The sequence below is a fragment of the Mercenaria mercenaria genome, chromosome 3 (assembly GCF_021730395.1).
Source record: "Mercenaria mercenaria strain notata chromosome 3, MADL_Memer_1, whole genome shotgun sequence".
In the NCBI taxonomy this organism is placed as follows: Eukaryota; Metazoa; Mollusca; class Bivalvia; order Venerida; family Veneridae; genus Mercenaria; species Mercenaria mercenaria.
Genome location: NC_069363.1, coordinates 56,443,286 through 56,468,188, shown reverse-complemented (window position 1 = coordinate 56,468,188; position 24,903 = coordinate 56,443,286). Strand labels below are relative to the sequence as shown.

The following is a 24,903-nucleotide window of genomic DNA, read 5'->3' as shown; positions in this document are numbered from 1 at the left end:
GCATAACTCTGGGACCAATTTTTCATGAATTATTTCCCCTTTTTACTTAGAATTTTAGGTTAAAGTTTTGATGCACTTTCACTCTGTCTCTGTTATTACTGAATGGATTTGATTCAAACTTAAAAAAGTTGTTCAACATCATCACCCACACCATATGATGCAAGGTGCATAACTCTGGCACCAATTTTTCATTAATTATTCCCCCTTTTTACTTAGAATTTTAGGTTAAAGTTTTGATGCACTTTCACTCTGTCTATTACTGAATGGATTTGATTCAAACTTAGAATAGTTGTTCAGGCTATTGTGCAATATCTTCATCCAATATTGGAGTCATTAAACACTCCATTGGCACTCTAGTTTCCTCAGATGTGCCCAGTTTCACTATCCAGCATCAAAATAGTCGAGCGCGCTGTCTCCTGTGACAGCTCTTGTTATACACCCAAGGTGACGTGTTATGTGATGGCGCCGGTCATCCATTTGTCTGTTAGCAGTTTGCTTTCTGCTCAGTAACACTTTGATCTATGATCTTCAGATTTAATACTCACATTGCTCAAAGGCAATAAATGCCCCCTATTGAATTTGAGGTCAATGGGTTAATAGTCAAGGTCACAGTTACTTAGTACAAAAACAGTTTCCACACAAAAATCTTGAGAATGCTTTGACTTACGATTCACAAACTTAATAGGCACACTGCTTTCGAGTTTTGGATGACCCCTATTGATTTGGAGGTCAGTAGATCAAAGATAAAGCTCTCAGTGACTGTTGATATAAAAGTATCTTGAGAATTCCTTAACCTGCTAATTTCAAATTTGGCAGGCATATTGCTCATGTACATTAGATTTCCCCTATCTGTTTTGAAATCATAGGGCGAAAGGTGAAGGTCATAGCGACTTTTAGTACAAAAACTGTTTCCTCAGTACTTTGAGAATGATTGAACTGTTGCCCTCAAGCTTGGCGGCACATTGCTAAAGGGAAATGAATGACTCTTAACGACTTTGAGGGCTTTTGGTCAAGGTCACTGTGACTGTTAGTACAAAAAGAATAGTCACCATGGATCACTTTTGATTTTGAGGTTTCTTAGTCAAGAGTTCATGGTCACTGTCAATCTAAGTGTTAAGATGGATGTCTAATGTGATGATACTGGTTGCCTGTCAGTCATTCCACTCAGTAACCTCAGAATGCTTTAACCTATGATCCTGAAGCTTGAAAGACACATTGCTTTCAATGTATTTTGCTCTGCACAACAGTGCTCTTAGGTGTTAACAGGAAGTGCAGTAAGGATAAAACAAATAATGAAAATGATAAACAGTGGCTCAAAATGGCTCACGTCTACAATGGAAAATGTGCAAGTCAAATGGATTTTTCACAAAACTAATAGAATTGATGTAGATATGTAAAGATTCTGAGAACTGCTTAAAAGTCAAAGGAAAATTTTCAACAAGACAGGTATGACATGCTGGTTTACTTATTTTCATATGGGTATGAAATGGTGTTATTGTTGTTGTTTTTTTCAGAACAATATTGCCGAGGTGAAGTCGTTTAGAATGGCTCTGATGAGGGAAGATTTTCTCATGATTGCAAAGTATGTTCACTTTCTGTTTATTTAGATTACTAGCTCGACTATTCGAAGAATAGTCTAGCTATTCTACTCACCCTGGCATCGGCGTCGGCGTCACACCTTGGTTAAGTTTTTGCATGCAAGTACATACAGCTATCATTTAAAGGCATATAGCTTTGAAACTTATTTGTTCTTTTTCTAGATCAATTACCTACCTCACTGGGTCAAGTCCCATAACTTTGACATGTATTTTGAGCAAATTATGCCCCCTTTTGGACTTAGAAAATTCTGGTTAAAGTTTTACATGCAAATTACTATCTCCAAAACTAGTGCAGATATTGAATTGAAACTTCACATGTGTCTTGGGGGTTATAAAACTAGTTGATAGCAGCAAGTCCCATAACTTTGACTTTCATTTTGGCCAAATTATGCCCCCTTTTGGACTTAGAAAATCCTGGTTAAAGTTTTGCGTGCATGTACATGCAGCTATTACTAAAAGGCATATAGATTTGAAACTTATTTTTTCTTTTTCTAGATCAATTACCAACCTCACTGGGTCAAGTCCCATAACTCTGACATGTATTTTGGGCAAATTATGCCCCCTTTTGGACTTAGAAAATCCTGGTTAAAGTTTTGCGTGCAAGTACATACAGCTATTACTAAAAAGCATATAGATTTGAAACTTATTTTTCTTTTTCTAGATCAATTACCAACCTCACTGGGTCAAGTCCCATAACTCTGACATGTATTTTGGGCAAATTATGCCCCCTTTTGGACTTAGAAAATCCTGGTAAAAGTTTTGCGTGCAAGTACATAAAGCTAATACTAAAAGGCATATAGATTTGAAACTTTTTTTTCTTTTTCTAGATCAATTACCAACCACACTGGGTCAAGTCCCATAACTCTGACATGTATTTTGGGCAAATTATGCCCTTTTTATGCCCCCGAAGGGAGGCATATAGTTTTTGAACCGTCTGTCCGTCTGTCGGTCTGTCAGTCTGTCTGCAATTTTCGTGTCCGGTCCTTATCTTTGTCATCGATGGATGGATTTTCAAATAACTTGGCATGAATGTGTACCACAGTAAGACGACGTGTCGCGCGCAAGACCCAGATCCGTAGCTCAAAGGTCAAGGTCACACTTAGACATTAAAGGATAGTGCATTGATGGGCGTGTCCGGTCCATATCTTTGTCATCGATCGATGGATTTTCAAATAACTTGGCATGAATGTGTACCACAGTAAGACGAAGTGTCGCGCGCAAGACCCAGGTCCGTAGCTCAAAGGTCAAGGTCACACTTAGACATTAAAGGATAGTGCATTGATGGGCGTGTCCGGTCCATATCTTTGTCATCGATGGATGGATTTTCAAATAACTTGGCATGAATGTGTACCACAGTAAGACGACGTGTCGCGCGCAAGACCCAGGTCCGTAGCTCAAAGGTCAAGGTCACACTTAGACATTAAAGGATAGTGCATCGATGGGCGTGTCCGGTCCATATCTTTGTCAACCATGGATGGATTTTCAAATAACTTGACATGAATGTGTACCACAGTAAGATGACGTGTCGCGCGCAAGACCCAGGTCCGTAGCTCAAAGGTCAAGGTCACACTTAGACGTTAAAGGTCATTTTTCATGATAGTGCATTGAAGGGCGTGTCCGGTCCATATCTTTGTCATTCATGCATGGATTTTAAAATAACTACACATGAATGTGGGGCACAGTAAGACGACGTGTCGCGCGCAAGACCCAGCTCCGTAGGTCAAAGGTCCTAAACTCTAACATCGGCCATAACTACTCATTCAAAGTGCCATCGGGGGCATATGTCATCCTATGGAGACAGCTCTTGTTTGGACTTAGAAAATTCTGGTTAAAGTTTTACATGCAAGTTATTATCTCCAAAACTAATGCAGATATTGAATTGAAACTTCACATGTGCCTTCGGAGTTATAAAACTAATTGATAGCAGCAAGCCCCATAACTCTGACCTTCATTTTGGTCAAATTAGTTACCTCTTTTGAACTTAAAACTCTTTTGATATTTAACCTTTTTGGGTTATATTTTCCTGCTTCTGGGACAATATTTCAAATTGTCGAGCTTGGCTGTCTTACGAACAGCTCTTGTGTAGTTATATAATGTTGTTTTCACAATTATTACTTGAGGGAAAGTTGGGAACAGAGTCTGCTTTTGATTTGCATAGTCATAGACTAGTTTTCAGGGGTTTCGTTAAGGGCCTGGGGATAGGGATTTCCCCCAGCTTTGGTCTGAAGCCCCAGCTACTTTACCTGTAACAAGTAAAGTTCTAACAGGGAGGACCTCCAGGGCCCCCCTCTACATTGCAACCTTTACCTTCTACTTCAGTAATTAGATCCCTGGTTTTGTGCCGAGTCCTTGAACTACATAATGATAGACTGTAATAAGAAACAAGTAATCTAGATTATCCCATTGATCCATGGTAGAAACATTGTGAACTACAAAACGATACACTGTAACAGTAACCCAGTGAACCAGTGATCTAACCCATTGAGCCAGTTAGCTTCTTCTTGTTTGTCTTGAAGAGCTCAGTCTGCTCACAGTATTGACATCTGCACAGAACTGATTAATACGAAAAAAGCCATGTCTCTTTAACCTTTAACAGTACAAGTCTAACCTTATTTTTCAGAAGCCAATAAGGACTTCAGGCTTTTAATTAGCACAACTGCGATATATCTTACAACTCAATGGTTCTACACTTTTCAAGGCTCCCCCCTTAATCCTAGGCCACAAACTGCGTAATGGTCAATATCTATCAAAGTCTACAAATATGGTTCACATAAACTTTACTCTCATTAGCCGTTTACATCTCCGATGCACTCTCCCTTATAACCTCAGTCAAGTTCGAAACTGCGGTCCACGTGCCGTCAAAAACTAGGTCAGAAGGTCAAAAATAGAAAAACCTTGTGACCTCTCTAAAGGCCATATTTTCACAAGATCTGTCATGAAATTGGTCGAACGTTCACCTTGATGATATCTAGGTCAGTTCGAAACTGGGTCCTCGGCCTTCAAAAACTAGGTCAGTAGGTCAAATAATAGAAAAACCTGTGACCTCTCTAAAGGCCATATTTCATGGATCTGTATGAAAATTGGTCGAATGTTCACTTGATGATATCTATGTCAGTTTCGAAACTGGGTCACGTGCGGTCAAAAGCTAGGTCAGTAGGTCTAAAAATAGAAAAACCTTGTGACCTCTCTAGAGGCCATACATTTCATGAGATCTTCATGAAAATTGGTCAGAATGTTCACCTTGATGATATCTAGGTCAAGTTCGAAAGTGGGTCACGTGCCATCAAAAACTAGGTCAGTAGGTCAAATAATAGAAAAACCTTGTGACCTCTCTAGAGGCCATATTTTTCAAAAGATCTTCATGAAAATTGGTCAGAATGTTCACCTTGATGATATCTAGGTCAAGTTCGAAACTGGGTCACGTGCCCTCAAAAACTAGGTCAGTAGATCTAAAAATAGAAAAACCTTGTGACCTCTCTAGAGGCCATATATTTCAAAAGATCTTCATGAAAATTGGTCAGAATGTTCATCCTTGATGATATCTAGGTCAAGTTCGAAAGTGGTCAGTGCATCAAAAACTAGGTCAGTGGTCAAAAATAGAAAAACCTTGTGACCTCTCTAAGGCCATATTTTCATGGGATCGTATAAAATTGGTCTGAATTTTCATCTTGATGATATCTAGGTCAAGTTCGAAACAGGGTCATGTGCGGTCAAAAACTAGGTCAGTAGGTCTAAAAATAGAAAAACCTTGTGACCTCTCTAGAGGCCATAATTGTGAATGGATCTCCATAAAAATTGGTCAGAATGTTCACCTTGATGATATCTAGGTCAAGTTTGAAACTGGGTCATGTGCCTTAAAAAACTAGGTCAGTAGGTCAAATAATAAAAAAACCTTGTGACCTCTCTAGAGGCCATACTTTTCATGGGATCTGTATGAAAGTTGGTCTGAATGTTCATCTTGATGATATCTAGGCCAAGTTTGAAACTGGGTCAACTGCGGTCAAAAACTAGGTCAGTAGGTCTAAAATTATTAAAATCTTTTGACCTCTCTAGAGGTCATATTTTTCAATGGATCTTCATGAAAATTGATCTGAATTTTCACCTTGATGATATCTAGGTAAAGCTCAAAACAGGGTCACGTACCTTCGAAAACTAGGTCAAAAGGTCAAATAATAGAAAAACCTTGTGACCTCTCTAGAGACCATATTTTTCAATGGATCTTCATGAAAATTGGTCAGAATTTTTATCTTGATAATATCTAGGTCAAGTTCAAAACTGGGTCACATGAGCTCAAAATCTAGGTCACTATGTCAAATAATAGAAAAAACGACGTCATACTCAAAACTAGGTCATGTGGGAAGAGGTGAGCGATTCAGGACCATCATGGTCCTCTTGTTTCATTGCCCATTCTCGTTCAAAATTTTGACTCCTTATTGTTTTTATTACATGTCCAACTCAACATTACCCCCTCCCCCTCACATTCACAGAGATAAAACAAGAGGACCATGATGGTCCTGAATCGCTCACCTCTTCCCACATGACCCAGTTTTGAGTATGACGTCGTTTTTTCTATTATTTTACATAGTGACCTAGTTTTTCAGCTCATGTGACCCAGTTTTGAACTTGACCTAGATATTATCAAGATAAAAATTCTGACCAATTTTCATGAAGATCCATTGAAAAATATGGTCTCTAGAGAGGTCACAAGGTTTTTCTATTATTTGACCTATTGACCTAGTTTTCGAAGGTACGTGACCCTGTTTTGACCTTTATCTAGATATCATCAAGATGAACATTCTCACTATTTTCATGAAGATCTCATGAAAAACATGGCCTCTAGAGAGGTCACAATGTTTTTCTATCTTTATACCTACTGACCTAGTTTTTTAAGGCACGTGACCCAGTTTCAAACTTGATCTAGATATCATCAAGGTGAACATTCTGACCAATTTTTATAGAGATCCATTCACAAGTATGGCCTCTAGAGGGGTCACAAGGTTTTTCTATTTTTAGACCTACTGACCTAGTTTTTGACCGCACATGACCCTGTTTCGAACTTGACCTAGATATCATCAAGATGAACATTCAGACCAATTTTCATACAGATCCCATGAAAAATATGGCCTTTAGAGAGGTCACAAGGTTTTTCCATTATCTGACCTACTGACCTAGTTTTTGACGGCACGTGACCCACTTTCGAACTTGACCTAGATATCATCAAGACGAACATTCAGACCAACTTTCATACAGATCCCATGAAAAATATGGCTCTAGAGAGGTCACAAGGTTTTTCTATTATTTGACCTACTGACCTAGTTTTTGAAGGCACGTGACCCACTTCGAACTTGACCTAGATATCATCAAGGTGAACATTCTGACCAATTTTCATGAAGATCTCATGAAATATATGGCCTCTAGAGAGGTCACAAACTTTTTCTATTTTTAGACCTACTGACCTAGTTTTTGACCGGAAGTGACCCAGTTTCAAACTTGCCCTAGATATCATCAAGATGAACGTTCAGACCAACTTTCATACAGATCCCATGAAAAATATGGCCTTTAGAGAGGTCACAAGGTTTTTCTATTATTTGACCTACTGAACTAGTTTTTGACGGCATGTGACCCAGTTTCGAACTTGATCTAGATATCATCATGGTGAATGTTCTGATCAATTTTCATGAAGATCCCATGAAAAATATGGCCTCTAGAGAGGTCACAAGGTTTTTCTATTTTTAGACCTACTGACCTAGTTTTTGATGGCATGTGATCCAGTTTCGAACTTCGACCTAGATATCATCAAGGTGAATGTTCTGACCAATTTTCATGAAGATTTTGTGAAATATATGGCCTCTAGAGAGGTCACAAGGTTTTTCTATTTTTAGACCTTCTGACCTAGTTTTTTACTGCACGTGACCCAGTTTCAAACTTGACCTAGATATCATCAAGGTGAACATTCTGAGCAATTTTCATGAAGATCTTATGAAATATATGGCCTCTAGAGAGGTCACAAGGTTTTTCTATTTTTAGCTCACCTGTCACATAGTGACAAGGTGAGCTTTTGTGATCACCCTTCGTCCGTCGTCCGTCGTCAGTCCGTGCGTCCGTGCGTGCGTCCGTCAACAATTTCGTGTCTGCACGATAGTGGTTTCATTTATGATTTTATTTTAACCAAACTTGCACACAACTTGTATCACCATAAGATCTCGGTTCCTTTCTTGAACTGGCTAGATCCCGTTATGGGTTCCAGAGTTATGGCCCCTGAAAGGGCCAAAATTAGCTATTTTGACCTTGTCTGCACAATATCAGCTTCATTTATAATTTGAATTTAATCAAACTTACACAAAACTTGTGTCACCATAAGATCTTGGTTCCTTTCTTGAACCAGCCAGATCCCATTATGGGTTCCAGAGTTATGGCCCCTGAAAGGGCCAAAATTAGCTATTTTGACCTTGTCTGCACAATAGCAGCTTCATTTATGATTTTATTTTAACCAAACTTGCACACAACTTGTATCACCGTAAGATCTTGGTTCCTTTCTTCAACTGGCGAAATTCTATTATGGGTTCAAGAGTTATGGCCCCTGAAAGGGCCAGAATTAGCTATTTTGACCTTGTCTGCACAATAGCAGCTTCATTTATGATTTGAATTTAATCAAACTTGCACAAAACTTGTGTCACCATAAGATCTCGGTTCCTTTCTTAAACCGGCCAGATCCTTTAATGGGTTCCAGAGTTATGGCCCCTGAAAGGGCCAAAATTAGCTATTTTGACCTTGTCTGCACAATAGCAGCTTCATTTATGATTTGATTTTAACCAAACTTGCACACAACTTGTATTACCACAAGATCTTGGTTCCTTTCTTGAACTGACCTGATTCCATCATGGGTCATAGAGTTATGGCCCCTTAAAGGTCCAAAATTGCCTATTTTGGGGTTTGCAGCCATATAGATACTTCATTTATGGTTTTATTTGATACACACTTCCAAAATATCTTCAACAACAATAAATCTTGGATTCCATGACAAATCAGATCCAATCGTAGGTTCCAGAGTTATTTTATGTCTGATTACCTCCCCTGATTGTAATCAAAATGGATTTATATCAGTAAGTACTTATAGGACTTACTTGAAATTTCATTATTGTCATTAGTTGGACTGAGTCAATCAGGGTAGATAACTATGGACTGATTTTATGTCAAATTACCTCCCTTTATTTCAAATTAAAACGGGTATATCTTCGTAACTAATGAAGATACTGATCTGAAATTTCATTTATGTCAACAGATTTATTTGGCAGATCCTTCTTTTGTTCACTTACAATAATTTTTTTTTTTAATTACTTCCCTTTTACATTACTATAAATAGCTTATTTTTAGTAACTTTTTTATTATTGGCCATAGGGAAAAACCGAGACCACTTTTCTGTGGTACAACATGGATGGCACCTCCAATTTTTAGGTGTATTTTGACATATCTGTGCCTTGTAAGAATTTTTTTTTCTTTTTGGTTAAATTTCTTCCCTTTGTTGTTCCTGTCCTTTGGACTTAGATATTTTTTCTGAGGACCTTCTTGTCCACAAGTGCAATGATAACAGGTGAGCGATATAGGGCCATCATGGCCCTCTTGTTAGACCTACTGACCTAGTTTTTGATGGCACGTGACCCAGTTTCGAACTTGACCTAGATATCATCAAGATGAACATTCTGACCAATTTTCATAAAGATCCCATGAAAAATGTGACCTCTAGAGTGGTCACAAGCAAAAGTTTACTGACGGACGCACGCACGGACGGACGGACGACGGACACCGCGCGATCACAAAAGCTCACCTTGTCACTTTGTGACAGGTGAGCTAATAATCTGTACAAGTTTTCTGTTGCATTCAATATTTTCTGTCATTTTTAGCTCGACAATACGAAGTATAAGGAGAGCTATCCTACTCGCCCCGGCGTCGGCGTCTTTCCACGTCCCAACCTTGGTTTAAAGTTTTGGTGCACTTTCTCTTTTTTCAACTTATCTCTGTAATTACTTGATGGATTTGATTCAAACTTGAAATACTTATTCCTCATCATCATCCACATCATCTGACATAAGGGCCATAACTCTAGCACCAATATTTCATGAATTATCCCCCCTTTTCACTTAGATTTTCAGGTTAAAGTTTTGATGCACTTTCACTCTGTCTCTGTTATTACTGAATGGATTTGATTCAAACTTAAAATAGTTGTTCAACATCATCACCCACACCATATGACGCAAGGTGCATAATTCTGGCACCAATTTTTCATTAATTATTCCCCCTTTTTACTTAGAATTTTAGGTTAAAGTTTTGATGCACTTTCACTCTGTCTCTCTTATTACTGAATGGATTTGATTCAAACTTAAAATAGTTGTTCAACATCATCACCCACACGATAGGACACAAGATGCATAACTCTGGCACCAATATTTAATGAATTATGCCCCTTTTTGCTTAGGATATACTTATATAGTGTTTTGATACATTTTATCTTTACCTCTCTTATTACTTTAAGTTGATATTTTTGACATAGACTCAGGCTATAGTGCAATATCTTCATCCACAATTGGAGTCATTAAACACTCCAGTGACAGCTCGTGCCCAGTTTCACCATCCAGCATCGATATAGTCGAGCGCGCTGTGTCCTGTGACAGCTCTTGTTATTCCTCTATTGACAAACATTTTCGAATAGACAAGTGCACTATCCTTTCCGCCAGCTCGTATTAAAGTTGAAGAGATAGTGGAAATGTAATCCAGCTGTAATTTTGCAGAAATTCATGTAAACTAATATTCTAGTCTTCTTCTGAATGCTGAATCCATTAAAATTTAATAAGCCTATTTAAAAAAACTGTGAAATCATTATTCAAGAGGGAAATGTTCATGTTTTATCGGTTGAATTTGTTAAGTTTTAGATACATGTCTTGAAAATTCTTTTCTGCAGGCGTCTGTTACAAGCAGAGCAGATTGATGTGAGTTATTTTGCTGCTGGTATAGTTGCTCATCTAGCAAGTGACGGAGCTCAAAACTGGTTAATTGCTGGTACAGACAGGGCGGACATACTTCAGGAATTGGTAGGGGAATGTGTCACAGTATTACTGTATTTAGTTAAATGTTTCTTAGTTCTGTCATTTACGCTTTTTCAAATGCCTCAAGGTTTTTTTTAACCAAATTTTTATACCCCCACCAAACATGTTTGAGGGGGGTATATAGGAGTCAGTTTTGTCGCGTCCCGTCGCATCCCGTCCCGTCCCGTCGCGTCCCGAAATCTATTATCTCAGTTATTACCAAATGGATTTGATTCGAACTTAAAATACATGTTCCACCTTATCACCCACATCATGTGACACAAGGTGCATAACTCTTGACACCAAGTTTTCATGAATTATGTCCCCTTTTACTTAGAATTTAAGGTTAATTTTGTTGTATTTTCACTATATCTCAGTTATTACTAAATGGATTTGATTCAAACTTAAAATAGATGTTCCACCTCATCACCCACATCATGTGACATAAGGTGCATAACTCTGACACCATTTTTAGCTCATCTGATTTTTTGAAAAAAAATGATGAGTTATTGTCATCACTTGAGCGGTTGTCGGCGTCGGCGTCTGCGTCGGCGTTGCCTGGTTAAGTTTTATGTTTAGGTCAGCTTTTCTCCTAAACTATCAAAGCTATTGCTTTGAAACTTGGAATACTTGTTCACCATCATAAGCTGACCCTGTATAGCAAGAAACATAACTCCATCTTGCTTTTTGCAAGATTTATGGCCCCTTTTGTACTTAGAAAATATCAGATTTCTTGGTTAAGTTTTATGTTTAGGTCAACTTTTCTCCTAAACTATCAAAGCTATTGCTTTGAAACTTGGAATACTTGTTCACCATCATAAGCAGACCCTGTACATCAAGAAACATAACTCCATCTTGCTTTTTGCAAGATTTATTGCCCCTTTTGGACTTAGAAAATCAGTTTTCTTGGTTAAGTTTTATGTTTAGGTCAGCTTTTATCCTAAACTATCAAAGCTATTGCTTTAAAACTTGCAACACTTGTTCACCATCATAAGTTGACCCTGTACAGCAAGAAACATAACTGTGTCCTGCTTTTTGCAAGATTTATGGCCCCTTTTGGACTTAGAAAATATCAGATTTCTTGGTTAAGTTTTATGTTTAGGTCAACTTTTTCTCTTAAACTATCAAAGCTATTGCTTTGAAACTTGCAACACTTGTTCACCATCATAAGCTGACCCTGTACAGCAAGCAACATAACTCCATCCTGCTTTTTGCAATAATTATTGCCCCTTTTGGACTTAGAAAATCATTTTCTTGGTTGAGTATTATGTTTAAGTCAACTTTTCTCATAAACTATCAAAGCTATTGCTTTAAAACTTGCAACAGTTTTTCACCATCATAAGTGGACACTGTACATCAAGAAACATAACTCTATCCTGCTTTTTGCAAGAATGATGGCCCTTTTTAGACTTAGAAAATCATGGGTAGGACAATATTTCTATTACACAAAAAAAATCAGATGAGCGTCAGCACCCGCAAGGCGGTGCTCTTGTTAGCTCATCTGATTTTTTGAAAAAAATGATGAGTTATTGTCATCACTTGAGCGGTTGTCGGCGTCGGCGTCGGCGTTGGCGTCGGCGTCGGCGTCTGCGTCGGCGTTGCCTGGTTAAGTTTTATGTTTAGGTCAGCTTTTCTCCTAAACTATCAAAGCTATTGCTTTGAAACTTGGAAGACTTGTTCACCATCATAAGCTGACCCTGTATAGCAAGAAACATAACTCCATCTTGCTTTTTGCAAGATTTATGGCCCCTTTTGTACTTAGAAAATATCAGATTTCTTGGTTAAGTTTTATGTTTAGGTCAACTTTTCTCCTAAACTATCAAAGCAATTGCTTTGAAACTTGGAATACTTGTTCACCATCATAAGCAGACCCTGTACATCAAGAAACATAACTCCATCTTGCTTTTTGCAAGAATTATTGCCCCTTTTGGACTTAGAAAATCAGTTTTCTTGGTTAAGTTTTATGTTTAGGTCAGCTTTTATCCTAAACTATCAAAGCTATTGCTTTAAAACTTGCAACACTTGTTCACCATCATAAGCTGACCCTGTACAGCAAGAAACATAACTCCATCCTGCTTTTTGTAAGATTTATGGCCCCTTTTGGACTTAGAAAATATCAGATTTCTTGGTTAAGTTTTATGTTTAGGTCAACTTTTTCTCTTAAACTATCAAAGCTATTGCTTTGAAACTTGCAACACTTGTTCACCATCATAAGCTGACCCTGTACAGCAAGCACATAACTCCATCCTGCTTTTTGCAATAATTATTGCCCCTTTTGGACTTAGAAAATCATTTTCTTAGTTGAGTATTATGTTTAAGGCAACTTTTCTCATAAACTATCAAAGCTATTGCTTTAAAACTTGCAACAGTTTTTCACAATCATAAGTGGACACTGTTCATCAAGAAACATAACTCTATCCTGCTTTTTGCAAGAATGATGGCCCTTTTTAGACTTAGAAAATCATGGGTAGGACAATATTTCTATTATACAAAAAAAATCAGATGAGCATCAGCACCCGCAAGGCGGTGCTCTTGTTTTTATGAATTATGCCCCTTTTTACTTAGAATTTAAGGTTGATTTTGATGTATTTTCACTTTATCTCAGTTACTACTGAATGGATTTGATTCAAACTTAAAATAGATGTTCCACCTCATCACCCACATCATGTGCCCACATCATGTGACACAAGGTGCATAACTCTGACACCAAGTTTTCATGAATTATGTCCCCTTTTACTTAGAATTTAAGGTTAATTTTGTTGTATTTTCACTATATCTCAGTTATTACTAAATGGATTTGATTCAAACTTAAAATAGTTGTTCCACCTCATCACCCAGATGATGTGACATATGGTGCTTAACTCTGACATAAATTTTTTATGAATTATGTCCCCTTTTACTTTAAATTTAAGGTTGATTTTGATGTATTTTCACTATATCTCAATTATTACAAAATGGATTTGATTCAAACTTAAAATAGATGTTCCACCTCATCACCCACATCATGTGACACAAGGTGCATAACTCTGACACCAATTTTTCATGAATTATGCCCCTTTTTACTTAGAATTTAAGGTTAATTTTGATGTATTTTCACTATATCTCAATTACTACTGAATGGATTTGATTCAAACTTAAAATAGATGTTCCACCTCATCACCCACATCATGTGACACAAGGTGCATAACTCTGACACTATTTTTCTTGAATTGTGTCCCCTTTTACCTAGAATTTAAGGTTAATTTTGATGTATTTTCACTATATCTCATTCTGATTGGCTTAGAGCCAAAGGGAAGTAACCTTTTTTTAACCTTTGTACTGAGTTTCTTCCTCTTAAATTCCAGGAATTAGTCTATTTTTAGAAATCCTATTTTTAGATTTTCAATATTTTAGGTATTTTTCTAACTTTTTTATTATAAGTCCTATGTAAAAAGTAAAAACATTTTTCCGTGGTAACATGGGTCGGTAAGACACTTTTTTGTATTCACTTTTAGTGTATCTCTAATATTAGAGATTTAATATATTTACTAGTATTACTATACTAGTATTATACTAGTATTACTTATATGTGGAAGCCCAGGATGAAGTACTCCAAAGTATTTTTAAGATTCCTTATGGTTGCCATTCTTCTGTGACAAGACCGTATGGTGGGGGTATGAGTCACTTCTGTGACAGTTCTAGTTTATTTTATGGACAACTTTCTAATGCATTAGTACTTTGTATTATGCCCTGCATTGAAAAAGAGGGGATACATTGTTTGCTCATTGTCTGCGGATCTGTCTGTCCATTGGTCAGGACACCATTGGTCTATGTTGAATAACTATAGAATGCTTTGGTCACAAAATAGTCAAACTTTGTAGGATGGTTACCTGTGATCAGTAGATGTCCCTATTCCTTTTGTGTTCAGTAGGTCCAAGGTCAAGGTCACATTGCCTTCAGGACTGAAACTATTTCTGATCAATAACTAAAGAACATTTTGGCCTACAGTCTGCAAACTTCATAGGATGACTGCCTGTGGGGATGACCCATATTGTCTTGTAGATCAGTGGGTCAAAGGTCAAGGTCAAAGTGATGTCAAGACTGAAAAAGGTCTCAGCTCAATTACTAAAGAAGAAGGATTGTCTGTGGTTGATAGATGACCCCAATTATGTTGAGGATCAATATGTCAAAAGTCAAGATTATAATGATCTTGAGGCTGAAAATAGGACAGTCCATCAAGGGGGCATATGTGTTTTACAAGTAGCTATTGTAGTCAAAAGGGAATTGAACTCGGCATCTCCATATTTTGGAAAGAAAATGTCTGTAATATCGCTTTTCCATGTGTTTTTATTATGCTTGAGTAGGTATGTAATATTTTTATTACTTTTTGAACAGTTTTAAGGGAAAAGCAGAGGTCTTTATGGGGCAGATGTTTTACTTGGTTATTTGACTGCATTCAAGTCATATATCTTGTACAATGCAATTAAACAGTGTCAAGTTGAATGAGTATTTTTTATTTAACTGAAATACTGTTGAAGAATGACTAAAACCATGTAAGCAGTTGTTCAGTAAGACTGACATTTAGTTGTGTATCTAACAAGATTGCAGTAAGATCAGGTTCACAAAAATTAATGTCTTGTTTTCAGTATAATGTGGTGTTAAAATGGAAGCAGCCCAGTGGAGAAATGGTGGCATACAGGTATGCTTGATTCATGACAAAATTTTATAAGGGTCTTACGTATCCTCCCAAATCTCCCAAATCGGGGACAGCAAGGGAATTAGATACCAAGCCTTATCAGTGTTCTCTGTCTCTGTCTGTTTCTCCAGAGGGTAGGGCAAACTCTGGTCTTACATAGACAGACATGTAAAATCACATTTTTTGCCTACCACTTTTAATGTCAGTGCAACCCTTGCATATGTAAATTGAAATGGCTTGCAGCCCTTGTTGTCGCTTTATTGTAGAGTAACAATATAATAGGGTTATTATAACAGTAGCTTGATCTTGGATGCAGTATTCGGCTCGAGTGGATTTTGCTAGATTGGATCTCATGAGGCGCGCAAGCACCGAGTATGATCCGACCTTGCAAAATCCACGAGATCCGAATACAAAATCCCAGATCTGGCTACTGTTATAATGACCCTTTTATTATATACCTTTACCATTTTGATTCTTGTTTTGTTCTTGAACGAAATCTTCAATGTTTATCGATATTAAATGGAACTTAGTGATGTTTTTATGTGCGCTATTTATAGTTATGTGTCGGATGCATATTAATGAAAATAGTCCGGCAGCATGCAATACAGAAGGTACAATACGGAATTTAAAAGGTACAATACGGAATTTTTGTCTGTCTCTTCATATTTAATTGTGAAATACAAGCCGATTTTTTACAGAATTTATATAGGTATATAATAAAAGGAAAAACCATGGGTTACATCAGATTACTCACATAAAATATAACTCAGAATGTTGTACTTACTGTACTTATTGAATGTCATGCCAGTCAGTATTCAAATTTTTGACGGAGATCCATAGGACGGTCAATAGGTTTTGACTGTTGATTGGCATAACATTCATTGCTTTATTTTGTGATATAAGAAATTTGTTTTTAAATTTTAGACTTATCGAATTTGGAACAGTCATATGGTGAAACTATAGACTGGCGATTTTTGTAAGGAGTCGTGCAAAAAAGTACACTGTCCAGACCTTCAAATTCGGAGAGTCCTGTTCATCAGTTAAACCAAACATCCATTGTCATTCAGCACATGTGAGCATGTAACACACTGAGAGTCAGCATAAAGAGTTAGCCAAATAGTTCTGCCCCATGTGTTTGTGTTTGCTTTAAAACAAAATTGCTCTGTTAAAATACATGCCCATCATAATAATTACCGGTACTGCACTGATATTCAGTTTGTATAATCTGGTGTTTTGGTTCCTGGTCCTACAGGAATCTGCTTTCATTCTGTTACCACTTCATATGTTAACAGCTGGTTCTCTGCTCGAGTCGCAGCTTAATGTTTTGTCTATGTTTTCACACAGTTTACCTACCAGTATGTTGAGATGAAGTATGAATTTATATATTACAGGTCATTCAGCCCATTTGTTCCATTACTGAGGTCTAGAGATATGCCTGCAGTTCAGCTGTGGGCAGTGTGGGCTATTCTGCATGTCTGTACAAAGAATGGTACGTAATATTGTTTTAAGCTGTTGTAAATGAGATTCTTTGATCACATGACATCGACAGGAGTTGTATTACTGAAAGAATGGCACTTTCACAACTTTCACTTGATACAAAGTGCTTAAAAGTTTGTGTTGCATATGTCTTTTTCACCTACAGTCATGAAACCATGTCCTACGGATACACATCTAGTTAATTATAAAACATCTATATATATATATATGACCTATAATTGTGTTGATGCTATGTTAAACACAACAAAAACAAAACAAGATAAAACAATAGAAAAGCCTTCTAATTGTTAGATATTAAGCACTACATATTCAAGTCTCTTCCATTTTAGTCAGTTTATAATCATACAGGAGTAAAACATTTGGTGTAGTAAAATACTGATCATTGAAAACAATGCGGTACTAAATCTTAGGACAAAAAAAAAATCCCATGAATATACTTCATTTTGTAAGTGAAAATGTATTTACCCAAATTTTTACCTGCATATTTGACAGTTTCTACAAATACATTTATCATTTTATTTATTTCAGCGGAGAAATACTGTGCAATGTTACAGGAAGAGAATGTAAATGAGATACTCGAGACAGTTATATGTGAACCTGGCGTAGATATGAATGTCAAAAATATAGGCCAGAAAGTTGTTTCCCTTGTTGTCACCGGCAACAGCACAGTCGCAGCAACAGATAGTATTAAAAACTGATTGTTGGATTATTTCATTAGTTAGTTCATACAATAGGGATGTTTAGATTAATAGTAACATCAACGAATCATGAACAGATCGTTCACAATGTGATCATCAACGCAAATTTTCATAGTGAATTCTTCTGTCGTAAAAATTTACCTAGATTTTGCTTAATCCAGTGTTATATATCCATTTCCTGGACAGAATTGACATTCTTTACTTGTTTATTAATATGCATGGAAAAAATGGTATAGTCGTACTTCGTTCACTCGAACTTGACAGGACCGTCTGAATTTCTTCGAAGTATCAGCAGTTCGAGCTATCGAACAATATACATTATACAGGGATTTTGCTGGGACCTGGTGATTTCAAGTGAAGGGTAGTGCTTGAATTATACGAGTTCATAGAAAGAAGTGTGACTGTATAATGTTATTAGAATTTGACCAGTCATGGGCATTATAGTCCAGATTAGAAAATACCGAGTTGTTTTGGTGTCCAGAGCCATTGTTAAAAAGGGTATAGAGTAAATGCAGAGCTCCAGATAAGATGCGTATTAGCGTAAATTACACTTTGAAATAATGCATATATGCATGTCTGCTAATTTTTTAGCGTATAAAAACGTACATGAAATTACAGAAACGCATGCAGTGACTTTTTACTAGCGTAAACAAAATCTTAATCGTCTGGATGCTTTACATAACAGAGTTCGATCGGCATTCATTCTGCCACATTGAAAGTACACAGGCATTGAATGGTACTCTATAAACCTAGGTTAAACTATATTATTCACTCAGTGCGTGAAAAATCAAATTGTTGGGAATTAGCATTGATGGTAAGGTAGTGTATTTTAAAGCGGTGTCAATTTAAAATATCAACTTCGGTGTGGAGTAAACAACAACATGTCTCTTTCTAAGAATGTATGAAGTGAACAAATGTGCTACGCATTCTTTAAACCAACAAAAAATGATTCCCAAAACATGGTTAAAGGTATATTGAATAATCTATTGGATTTGGCAGTGAGTGTGAAGCCAAAGCAAGCCAATGGAGAAAAAAAAGCAAAAACTTGAATGCTGAATTGAAACTGAACTGCAAACAAAGTCATGGGTGTTACACCCAATAGATATGTTATAAAACTGATTTCTGTTTTTTTCTCATTTACAAATTTTCAGGAGTAAAATTACTCCTAGTCAGTTTCAGATTTTACCATTTTACTCATTCGCAAGAGTTATGAGTAAATACTCTTAGGCCAAAAAAATTATCTGGAGCTCTGTAAATGTGGTATTAATTTGGGATTTTGTGACATATGTTGATGTTAGAAAATGGGAAGCGTACTATAGCTTTTTGTGGGGTTGAAACTGGTTAAATATGGTATCAAGAGTAAAGATATAAAAAAGTGAAAGATCTCTTATTGATTATAACTTTTATAATGCATGTATGTGAAAATTTTGACAGTATGATTGTTCAGCAATTTATTTATATAAACACTTGTGTAGCCAGACAGATATACAATGTATAAAAAAGCCGTTTTCTGTGTTTGAAAAAAAAAGAAACATGACATAAACTAGAAGAAACTTAGCTTTATTCTACAGCTGATCCAAAAATATTGACTTAAATATTACAGATTTCTATTTTGAAGATGTTGCTATCCATTTAAAATATATATATATATATATATTGATTTCCTTGCTTTAATACTCTTTTTGTTTTGAGCAGTTTTGCTTCAATAATGAAAGGATGTCTGATAAGTTCCATTATGTAGGTGTAGGCAGGTTAGTTAGTAGATGACGCTATTGAATGCAGTTTGACCCAGTTACTGCAGTGATACACAAGGCTTCATATCTGGCTCATAGACTTATTTAGTGATGATTTTAAAGTCTGAAACTTCAACAATGACAGAGCAAGTTAAAGTCAAGTCTAAATTTCTGATTGATAATTTAATAAATATGATCGAAGTTTAGAGATTAGATCACAAGCATTGAAAAGAACCTGATCACATGTCTATTATTATCGAATGTAAATATGTGAAATGCTAAGTCTTGAAATTAAGTTTGCAAGAATCAGCTGTTTATATTGTTTGACATGAAATACCCATAGCTTCTGTAAAAAGTTGCCTATATATTTATCACTGAGTATTTACCAAAGTCATTTTTTCTTCCACAACATTTCAATATGCTGCATTCATTTCTTTTCATTATAAACCATTTTAGTTTGCAACCTTCTTAGACGATCACATTTATCAGTTTTCTGTATCATATAGCTTGTTTGTTCTATACATGTATTTAATTGTATCATTTGTTGAAACATCCAGATTTGTTTTTTAGAATGTAATAAATTCAGCATTAAGTATTTAACAATGCAATATATGTATCAGATATCTGAAATGATTATGGCATGCAGATATACGATGCTGGAAATAATTTTTCTACATTTTTGCGAATTATTATGTGACCAGAAAGTGTTTGTTTTCTAAGAGAAAAATGGGGTTATTATAACAGTAGCTTGATCTGGGATGCAGTATTCGGCTTGAGTGAATTTTGCCAGATCGGATCTCACGAGACGCGCAAGCGCCGAGTGTGATCCAACCTTGCAAAATCCACGAGAGCCGAATACAAAGTCCCAGATCAAGCTACTGTTATAATGACCCTTTTATTATATACCTTTACCATTTTGATTCTTGTTTTGTTCTTGAACGAAATTGTCAGTGTTTATCGATATTAAATGGAACTTAGTGAAGTTTTTATGTGCGCTATTTATAGAACTGTGTCAGGTTATGCATATTAATGAAAAAAGTCCGGCAGCATATAATACGGAAGATACAATACGGAATTCAAAAGGTACAATACAGAATTTTTGTCTGTCTGCTCATATTTAATTGTGAAATACAAGCCGATTTTTTACAGAATTTATATAGATATATAATAAAAGCGAATACTGTCTGTTTAAGTTAAATATTTAACATGAAAATATTACATTTAGTGGTTATAAAATTCCGTGGTTTTTACCTAAACGGCAGTCTTGTTGCAATCTGAACTCATTGATTTCAAGTTTTGAAGATAAAATGGATAGAAATTGTACATGTTCGTTTGGATTAATTTCGTAGATTGACACAACCCCGAAATCATCAAAAATTAGTCATCCACAAATATTAATGATTTCACAGTATAGATTATTTGCTTGGTACTGGGAAATATGTGCGAGTTCTAAAGTACACAATATTACTCTGAAAAGGAGAAGAGCATATTTCTTGATGTGTAACTAATAGACCTTTTTTAACCTACTAATATACACCTGTATATCATTCTTTATTTGTCTTTTAGACCGAGTTAAGTTGAAATTTTCATTGCTGATTAATTTTTTAACATGAAAAAAAAACCAAAAAAACATAAATTTAAGTGACATCTTACTTTTTTCATGCATACAGTACAAAATTTACAAATGTCAATAAAAAATTCAGGCTGTCTAGCGTCCCTAAAATTCCTGCTTTTTCCTATTTTTTTTTTCAATTTGGCTAAAATTCCTATTTTTTTAAAAAAATCAAAGGAAATTCCTAAAAAGGCCCTATTTTTTCACAAAAATTCCTAATTTTTTAATGTTTTTGCAATGATCAAAAAGAGAAAATGTTTTAAATGTTGTTTAAAAGTTCTTCTAATTCAGAAAAAAACAGTTTAGCACAGTTCAAAGCAGTTTACCAGTGGTAGACGTCTTTTCTGTAAATAAAGCACTATTTGTAAGTTATTTTATGTCAATCACATAAAGGTAAGCACATTACATGGTCTTTAAAGTCCATATTTTAATTTGAAAATTCCTAAATTTAGCCCTAAAATTGTACCAAAGTCCTAATTTTAGCCCTATTTTTTTGTACAAATTGCCCTAAAATTAGCCCTAATTTTTTGTCAGGGTATGCTAGACAGCCTGAAAATTTCCACCTCAACCTCGTATTATCCCCTACATCAATAAAAAAAAAGAGGTTTTTATTGATCTGGGGATGATATAGGAGTGTGATGGAATTCATCCAGCACCTGTGTCAGTGCTGATAAATACACATGTAAGGGGTTCTACTGTAAAAATGCATATGTAATAATGAGCTTGTCAAGTACATGTAGTATGCAAACTTGTACTTAAGAAAGATTTTTGATAGAAACCCCACTTTAATTATTGTTCAATTTAGTATGATGGTGTGACATAAGAAGGTGAATTTTGCAATTCTTATAAATGAAAGAAAGAAAACTGTACAGTTATATGTCAGTTGAATCTAATCTATAGGTTTACAGATTTCTTGAATAATTAGTGTGTTGATTTTTCAACTAAGTATAGACTTACCGTAGATACCCATGTATAATGCGCAGTTTTTTTACCCCCGGGACCACCCGCGAATCGTGGGTGCGCATAATATACAGGTATAGACAATTTTCTAACTTCAAAACAAGTTTGTTACCGATGTCCGCCATTTTTGTAAAGGGAAACTACTCCCCGCGCTTACTGTCACCGCTAAAATCTAAGATTGCCGTTACGTTCCGTAAAAGATCGATGGTTTATTTTTCTTTCAAACAAAATTAATTTCATATAAATTTAGAAGTATTTTGATGAAAGAAATGTTTATAAATCACAAAAATTATGATACTAATTAAAGATTGAGAATTATCTTTAACCGAGATCAAACTGTGAACAACATAATTGACACGAGGTGACACGTTAATTGCCGGTAATTATTGGCTATTTGTTTGTGACAAAAAGACTATCACACCTTTTGTTATTGGTCTGAATTGAGAAGCTCATGTCATTTTGAAAAATACCATTACGAAATATTAAATCAGCTGCTGTTTATTTATTCAAAATAGTTAATTAAAAAGGTAAAACAACAAATAAAACAATATTTTATTGGTTTTATTTTCGAGAAAACAAAAATCGATAGTACCGTGAGACCGATACTGCTCTCCACCGCGGAGATAAAATTTATTACCAGTGTCGATGTAAACTCTACTTTCGTTTTCCATCCACCTCAAAATTGACCAAAAAATTATTTTTTTTTTCCCAGGATTTCGGGCCAAAATCGGGGATGCGCATAATACACGGGTGCGCATTATACATGGGTATCTACGGTATGTTAGATTACAAAATACAATAAAACTTATTTATAACAGACTTCGCTGTAGCAAATATTCAGATATAAACAAGACAGGTCAATATCTAGTTTTGCTTTTCGCTAATCTGTATTTGATTGATAAAATGAAGTCGGATTTAGTAAAGTCGCAAAATGAAATTTCAAGTATCGGAGTAGGAGAGTTCAAACTATATTTACCAGGTTTGTTATCTCTTCAGTGATTTATGAATTGTTCATTACATGAACTTCGGTTATAAAAATAAATTTGCTGTCCCGATGAGTTCACTAGATCCAAGTTTTACTGTATTAATATTCACTTATTTAGCTTTACAGCTGAATTTCTCTTTTCTGGTTAAACTTGAAAGTGGATATACAGTTACTATTAATATATATAGTTTTTTGTTGTAAATGTGATATGAAATTATGATGAAATTTGTTAATTTGTTTGTAGACTCATCTTCTGCAATAAGTGCTGATAAAAATGCCCACAGAAATAAGTATCTATGCACAGTACAAGATTTTCAGGTTAATGTTACGTACAGTAGCAGTCTTGTTGGGTCATGTGCTTGGTTCATGCAGTGTGATAGGTTCTTATGTTGATTTGGGATTTATGGTGCACCACCCTGGTACAGGTTAATTTGGCACCAAACAGGACTAAAATTTTGGTTTCAGATCTTATTTACTATGAAAGTAAAGTACGTATTATAGAATCAATATATTTATACCTGCTGGCAGCAACCCCAAGTGTTAAAGCGTATTAGTCTCCCATCATGCATCATCTCTGATCATGCAAGGGTAAGACAGTGGTTTCAATTCTTTTCATACCAAAGTTATCCTCAAACCACATGGAATGATAAATGCCTGATTGCAGTACAATTTCTATTACTTTTTTTTAGCCAAGGCTAAAATTCAATATTCATAAATGTACCCTTATATAAAGATAATGCCAGATTTCTTTGTTTTTGTTACTGATGAAAGGTCTTCTAGAGAAGCTTAAGAAACTTGTTTTTAGTGGGCATTTTGCATGTTTGTTATGTTACCATAGTAACAGTAGTATTTCTGTGGTAACCCTGTTGTAAATGAAGTTTCTTCTGTGCATGAATTTTATCATTGTTGAAATATCAAAAGTATGTTATGATAATGTACACATACTTGAATAAATTCAATGTTGATTGACATTTTTCTTTTGTTTTTTAGCTCGCACGAGCACAAAGTGCTAGGGGTGAGCTATTGTGATCGTTCACTGTCTGTAGTCCGTCCGCCCTCACTTTCCTTTAAACAACATCTCCTCCTAAACCATCAGGCCAGTTTTGATGAAAACTACACAGGGATGTTACTTGGATGGTCTGCTTTAAAAATTGTTTAAAGAATTGAATTCCATACAGAACTCTGGTTGCCATAGAACCAAATGGAAAAACTTTAAAAATCTTCTTGTCCAAAACCACAGGTCATAGGGCTTTGCTATGTAACATCATCTAGTGGTCCTCTACAAAGATTGTTCAAATTATCCCACTAGGGTCAAGTATGGCCCTGCCCTGGTGGTCACATGGTTATATAGACTTATATAGGGATAACTTTGAAAAACTACATGGCTTAGGGCTTTGATATTTGGTGTGTAGCATTGTATAGTAGTCCTTTACAAAAATTGTCCAAATTATCTCCCTGGGGTTAAAGATGGCCCACTCTCCTCTGAACCCATTAGGTGGAAGTTGATGAAACTTGGTCTGGATATTCTTTGGGTGATCCTCTTTCAAAGTTGTTCAAACGGTTCTGCTTGGTTGCACTTAGGGGCTGCCAGAGCTAAAAATAGAAAAAGCTTCTAACAACATCTATTAAACCGCTGGTCAGACTTCAAAAAAAATTCACACAAATGGTCCTTATATAACCTTCTGTCAAGGTTGTTCAAATTATTAGGATTTGTCAAAAACATGGCTGCCAGGGGGCGTGGTCACTTTTCTTGGAGCCTCCGTGGCCCAGTGGTTAGGGTCGCTGACTTCAAATCACTTGCCCCTCACCATTGTGGGTTCGAGCCTCAGTCCTGGTGTTGAATTCTTCATGTGAGGAAGTCATCCAGCTGGCTTACAGAAGGTTGGTGGTTCTACCCAGGTGCCGGCCCCTTGATGAAATAATGCACGGAGGGGCACCTGGGGTCTTTCTCCACCATCAAAGCTGGAAAGTCGCCATATGACCTATCATTGTAAGGGGGTGCATTATACATAAGCTAAGGACATAAAAACTGGTCTGAAAACTTTAATGAACAATAAAACCTAAA

General features: G+C 35.9%; 1 protein-coding gene across 3 annotated transcripts in view; it reads left to right on the top strand.

Annotated features, from left to right (window-relative positions):
• The window catches only part of LOC123524655 (protein zyg-11 homolog B-like), an 87,123-nt gene extending 63,316 nt beyond the window's left edge, over nucleotides 1-23,807 (top strand). The window contains exons 9-14 of one of the 3 annotated variants that reach the window (XR_008370241.1): nucleotides 1,515-1,582; nucleotides 10,555-10,684; nucleotides 15,304-15,356; nucleotides 16,278-16,425; nucleotides 16,745-16,842; nucleotides 17,379-17,420. Coding sequence is in view for 1 of the 3 variants with exons in the window: in XM_053538636.1 (XP_053394611.1) it covers nucleotides 1,515-1,582; nucleotides 10,555-10,684; nucleotides 15,304-15,356; nucleotides 16,745-16,842; nucleotides 17,379-17,548 (519 nt within the window). In the remaining 2 variants the exon portion in view is untranslated. Of the gene's footprint in view, nucleotides 1-1,514; nucleotides 1,583-10,554; nucleotides 10,685-15,303; nucleotides 15,357-16,277; nucleotides 16,843-17,378 lie in introns of all 3 variants that reach the window. The other 2 variants (XR_008370240.1, XM_053538636.1) reach the window with 2 other exon arrangements.
• The last annotated feature ends 1,096 nt before the right edge of the window (nucleotides 23,808-24,903 follow it).